The sequence below is a fragment of the Catharus ustulatus genome, chromosome 29, assembly GCF_009819885.2.
Source record: "Catharus ustulatus isolate bCatUst1 chromosome 29, bCatUst1.pri.v2, whole genome shotgun sequence".
Classification (NCBI taxonomy): Eukaryota; Metazoa; Chordata; class Aves; order Passeriformes; family Turdidae; genus Catharus; species Catharus ustulatus.
Genome location: NC_046249.1, coordinates 2,151,948 through 2,157,500, shown reverse-complemented (window position 1 = coordinate 2,157,500; position 5,553 = coordinate 2,151,948). Strand labels below are relative to the sequence as shown.

General features: G+C 52.5%; 1 protein-coding gene across 1 annotated transcript in view; it reads left to right on the top strand.

Annotated features, from left to right (window-relative positions):
• Nucleotides 1-4,788, top strand: part of HAPLN4 (hyaluronan and proteoglycan link protein 4) — a 15,680-nt gene extending 10,892 nt beyond the window's left edge. The window contains exon 5 of the mRNA XM_033082154.2: nucleotides 4,444-4,788. Coding sequence (XP_032938045.1) covers nucleotides 4,444-4,775 — 332 coding nt within the window. The 3' untranslated portion in view covers nucleotides 4,776-4,788. The remainder of the gene's footprint in view (nucleotides 1-4,443) is intronic.
• The last annotated feature ends 765 nt before the right edge of the window (nucleotides 4,789-5,553 follow it).

Genomic DNA, 5,553 nt, shown 5'->3' with positions numbered 1-5,553 from the left:
ATTATTTTTTTAAAATTTTTTTTAAAGCAAAAACCTCTCGTTTAAGGAAATGTTTTGGGTGTTCCACAGGGTTTTTATCCATCACCTCCAGACCCAAAAATGTGTTCATGGGGTCCCCAGGATTTTTATCCATCACCTCCATCCCCCCCAAACCTGTCCATGAGCTCCACAGAGTTTTCATCCATCTCCTCCAGGCCCCCAGAAACGTGGTTCATGTCTCCACAGGGTTTTCATCCATCACCTCCAGTCCCCCAAAACGTGTCCATGAGCTCCAAGGGGGTTTTCATCCACCACCTCCAGCCCCAGAAATGTGTCTGGGAGGAACCAAGGATGCCCCCTCACCCCTCCACCCTTTATTTTCCCCCCTAGGCAAAGTTCACTTCCTGAAAATTCCATCACCTCCATCCCCCAAAAACGTGGTTGGGGTCTCCACAGGGTTTTCATCCATCACCTCCAGCCCCGAAAAATATATTGGGGTCTCCAAAGAGCTTCCCTCCATCCCCTCCATCCCCCCAAAACATATTCATGAGCTCCACAGGATTTTAATACATCACCTCCATCCACCCAAAGGGTTTTCATGCATCGCCTCCAACCCCAGAAATGTGTTCCTGGGGTCCCCAGGATTTTCATCCATCACCTCCAGTCCCCCAAAACGTGTCCATGAGCTCCAAGGGGTTTTCATCCACCACCTCCAGCCCCAGAAATGTGTCTGGGAGGACCCGAGGATTCCCCATCACCCCTCCACCCTTTATTTTCCCCCAGGCAAAGTTTGCTTCCTGAAAATTCCATCACCTCCATCCCACCAAAACCTCTCCATGAGCTCCACAGGATTTTAATGCAACACCTCCATCCACCCAAAACGTGTCCATGAGCTCCAAAGGGTTTTCATCCATCACTTCTAGATCCCCAAAACGTGGTTGGGGTCTCCACAGAGTTTTCATCCATCACCTCCAGCCCCCCAAAAACATGTCCATGAGCTCCACAGGGTTTTCATCCATCACCTCCAGCCCCAAAAATGTGTTCATGGGGTCCCAGGGTTTTTATCCATCACCTCCAGCCCCCCAAAACGTGTTCATGAAGTCCCCAGGGTTTTCATCCATCTCCTCCAGCCCCCAAAAATGTGGTTGGGGTCTCCACAGGGTTTTCATCCATCACCTCCAACCCTCAAAAACGTGTCTGGGATGCTCCAGATCCCTTGTACCCCTCCCAGACCGGAGGATTCCCCCTCATCCCTCCACCCTTTATTTTTCCCCCCAGGCAAAGTTTGCTTCCTGAAAACTCCATCACCTCCATCCCCTCAAAACCTCTCCATTAACTCCACAGGGTTTTTATCCATCACCTCCAGCCCCCAAAAACGTGGTTAGGGTCTCCAAAGAGCTTCCCTCCATCACCTCCATCCCCTCAAAACGTGTCCTTGAGCTCCACAGCGTTTTCATTCATGTCCTCCAGCCCCCCAAAATATATTCATGAGCTCCACAGGGTTTTCATGCATCACCTCCAGTCCCCCAAAACGTGTCCATGAGCTCCAAGGGGGTTTTCATCCATCACCTCCAGCCCCAAAAATGTGTTCATGGGATCCCCAGGATTTTCATGCATCACCTCTAGCCCCCCAAAACGCGATTGTGAGCTCCACAAGGTTTTCATCCATGTCCTCCAGCCCCCCAAAACCTCTCCATGAGCTCCACAGCATTTTCATCCATGTCCTCCAGCCCCCAAAAATACGTTGGGGTCTCCACAGGGTTTTCATCCATCACCTCCAGTCTCCAAAAATATATTGGGGTCTCCATAGAGCTTCCCTCCATCCCCTCCATCTCCCCAAAATATATTCATGAGCTACACAGGATTTTCATGCATCACCTCCAGCCCCCCAAAACGCATTTGGGGTCTCCACAGGGTTTTCATCCATCTCCTCCAGACCCCAAAAATATGCTGAGATCTCCACAGGGATTTTATCCATCACCTCCAGCCCCCAAAAAACACGTTCATGAGGTCCCCAGGATTTTAATGCATCACCTCCACACCCAGTAAAGTGTTTGGGGTCTCCACAGAGCTTCCATCCATCACCTCCATCCCCCCAAAACGTCTTTGTTACCGCCAAGGGGTTTTTTATGCATTGCCTCCAACCCCAGAAATGTGTTCATGGGGTCCCCAGGATTTTCATCCGTCACCTCCAGCCCCCAAAAACGTGTCTGGGAGCTCCAGATCCCTCGTACCTCTCACCCCTCCCAGACCCAAGGATTCCCCCTCACCCCTCCACTCCCTTTATTTCCCCCCAGGCAAAGTTTACTTCCTGAAAACTCCATCACCTCCATCCTCCCAAAACCTCTCCATGAGCTCCACAGGGTTTTCATCCATGTCCTCCAGCCCCCAAAAATACGTTGGGGTCTCCACAGAGTTTTCATCCATCACCTCCATCCCCCAGAAATATATTCATGAGCTCCACAGGATTTTCATGCATCACCTCCAGTCCCTCAAAATGTGTCCATGAGCTCCACAAGATTTTAATGCATCACCTCCAGCCCCAGAAATGTGTTCCTGGGATGCCCAGGATTTTTATGCATCACCTCCAGCCCCCCAAAACGCATTTGTGAGCTCCACAGGGTTTTCATGCATCACCTCCAGCCCCCAAAAATATATTGGGGTCTCCATAGAGCTTCCCTCCATCACCTCCATCCCCCCAAAACATATTCATGAGCTCCACAGGATTTTAATGCATCATCTCCATCCACCCAAAACGTGTCCTTGAGGTTTTGTTACCGCCAAGGGGTTTTCATGCATCGCCTCCAACCCCAGAAATGTGTTCCTGGGGTCCCCAGGATTTTCATCCATCACCTCCATCCTCCCAAAACCTGTCCATGAGCTCCACAGGGTTTTCATCCATCACCTCCAGACCCTCAAAACGTGGTTGGGGTCTCCACAGAGTTTTCATCCATCTCCTCCAGCCCCAAAAATATGTTCATGGGGTCCCAGGGTTTTTATCCATCACTTCCAGCCCCCCAAAATGCGTTCATGAGGTCCCCAGGATTTTCATCCATCACCTCCAGACCCAGTGAAGTGTTTGGGGTCTCCACAGAGCTTCCATCCATCACCTCCATCCCCCCAAAACATCTTCGTTACCTCCAAGGGGTTTTCATGCATCACCTCCAACCCCAGAAATGTGTTCATGGGATCCCCAGGATTTTCATGCATCACCTCCAACCCCCAAAAACGTGTCTGGGAGGCTCCAGATCCCTCGTACCCCTCACCCCTCCCAGACCTGAGGATTCCCCCTCACCCCTCCACCCTTTATTTTTTCCCCCAGGCGAAGTTTACTTCCTGAAAACTCCATCACCTCCATCTCCCCCAGAACCTCTCCATGAGCTCCACAGGGTTTTCATCCATGTCCTCCAGCCCCCAAAAATATGTTGGGGTCTCCACAGGGTTTTTATCCATCACCTCCAGCCCCCAAAAACGTGGTTAGTGTCTCCACAGAGCTTCCCTCCATCACCTCCATCCCCCCAAAATATATTCATGAGCTCCACAGGATTTTCATGCATCACCTCTAGCCCCCCAAAACGCGTTTGTGAGCTCCACAGGGTTTTCATCCATGTCCTCCAGCCCCCCAAAACGTGTCCATGAGCTCCACAGGGTTTACATGCATCACCTCCAGCCCCCAAAAACGTGGTTAGGGTCTCCACAGAGCTTCCCTCCATCACCTCCATCCCCTCAAAACGTGTCCTTGAGCTCCACAGCATTTTCATTCATGTCCTCCAGCCCCCCAAAATATATTCATGAGCTCCAGAGGATTTTCATCCATCACCTCCAGTCCCTCAAAACGTGTCCATGAGCTCCAAGGGGTTTTCATCCATCACCTCCAGCCCCAGAAATGTGTCTGGGGGACCCGATGATTCCCCCTCACCCCTCCACCCCTTCATTTTTCCCCCCAGGCAAAGTTTACTTCCTGAAAACTCCATCACCTCCAGCCCCCAAAAAAGTGGTTGGGGTCTTCACAGGGTTTTCATCCATCACCTCCAGTCTCCAAAAATATATTGGGGTCTCCATAGAGCTTCCCTCCATCCCCTCCATCCCCCCAAAATATATTCATGAGCTCCACAGGATTTTCATGCATCACCTCCATCCACCCAAAACATGTCCATGAGGTCCCCAGGATTTTCATGCATCACCTCCAACCCCAGAAATGTGTTCATGCGCTCCACAGGGTTTTCATCCATCACCTCCATCCCCAGAAATGTGTTCGTGGGGTCCCAGGATTTTCATCCATCACCTCCATCCCCCCAAAACATCTCCATGAGCTCCACAGGCTTTTCATCCATCACCTCCATCCCCCCAAAACATATTCATGAGGTCCCCAGGATTTTCACGCATCACCTCCAGCCCCAGAAATATGTCTGGGGGACCCGAGGATTCCCCCTCACCCCTCCACCCTTTATTTTCCCCCCCCAGGCAAAGTTTACTTCCTAAAAACCTTCCGCAAGCTGAGCTACCCGGAGGCCGTGCAGGCTTGCAAGAACAACGGCGCGGCGGTGGCCAAGGTGGGGCAGCTGTACGCGGCCTGGAAGATCCAGCTGCTGGATCGCTGCGAGGCGGGCTGGCTGGAGGACGGCAGCATCCGCTACCCCATCGTCAACCCCCGAGCCCGCTGCGGCGGCCGCGAGCCCGGCGTGCGCAACCTCGGCTTCCCCGACAAGAAGTACAAACTTTTCGGGGTGTACTGCTTCCAAAAAGCCGGGGGAGGGGAGCTCGGGGTGGGTGGGGGGTCGCCAAAACGCGTGTGAGGGGTCTGGCAGGTTGTGGGTTTGGGGGTTTTTTTGGTTTTGAGGGGTTGGTGGCGCTTGGGGACGCGGGAGGGGTTGGTGAGGGGGGGTTGGAGCTGAGCCCAAATGGGGGGTTGGGACCCCCCGTGCTCCGTGTGCTCCTCGCAGCTCTCGCTTCTGGATTGTGCATGTGCTAAAAGGGCTCGGGGCTCTGCCCTGCTCTGCCTCGGCTTCAGCCTCAGACTCGTCCTCCTCATCCCCATCCTTGTCTTCATCTTCAGCCTCATCTTCCTCAGCCTCATCCCCATCCCCATTCTATTCATCTTCAGCCTCATCCTCGTCTTCAGCCTCAGCCTCGTCCTCCTCAGCCTCATCCCCATCCTTGTCTTCATCTTCATCTTCATCCTCCTCAGCCTCATCCCCATCCTCATCTTCATCTTCATCCTTGTCCTCATCCCTGTCCTCATCTTCAGCCTCAGCCTCATCTTCCTCAGCCTCATTGCCATTCCCATTCTATTCATCTTCATCCTTATCCCCATCCTTGTCTTCAGCCTCATCTTCCTCATCCTCATCCCCATTCCCATTCTATTCACCTTCATCTTCATCCTCGTCTTCAGCCTCAACCTCGTCCTCCTCAGCCTCATCCCCATCCTCGTCTTCATCTTCATCCTTGTCCCCATTCTCGTCTTCAGCCTCATCCGCCCCATTCTTATCCCCATCCCCATTCTATTCATCTTCATCTCCTTCTTCATTTTCATCCTCATCCTCGTCTTCATCTTCATCCTCCTCAGCCTCATCC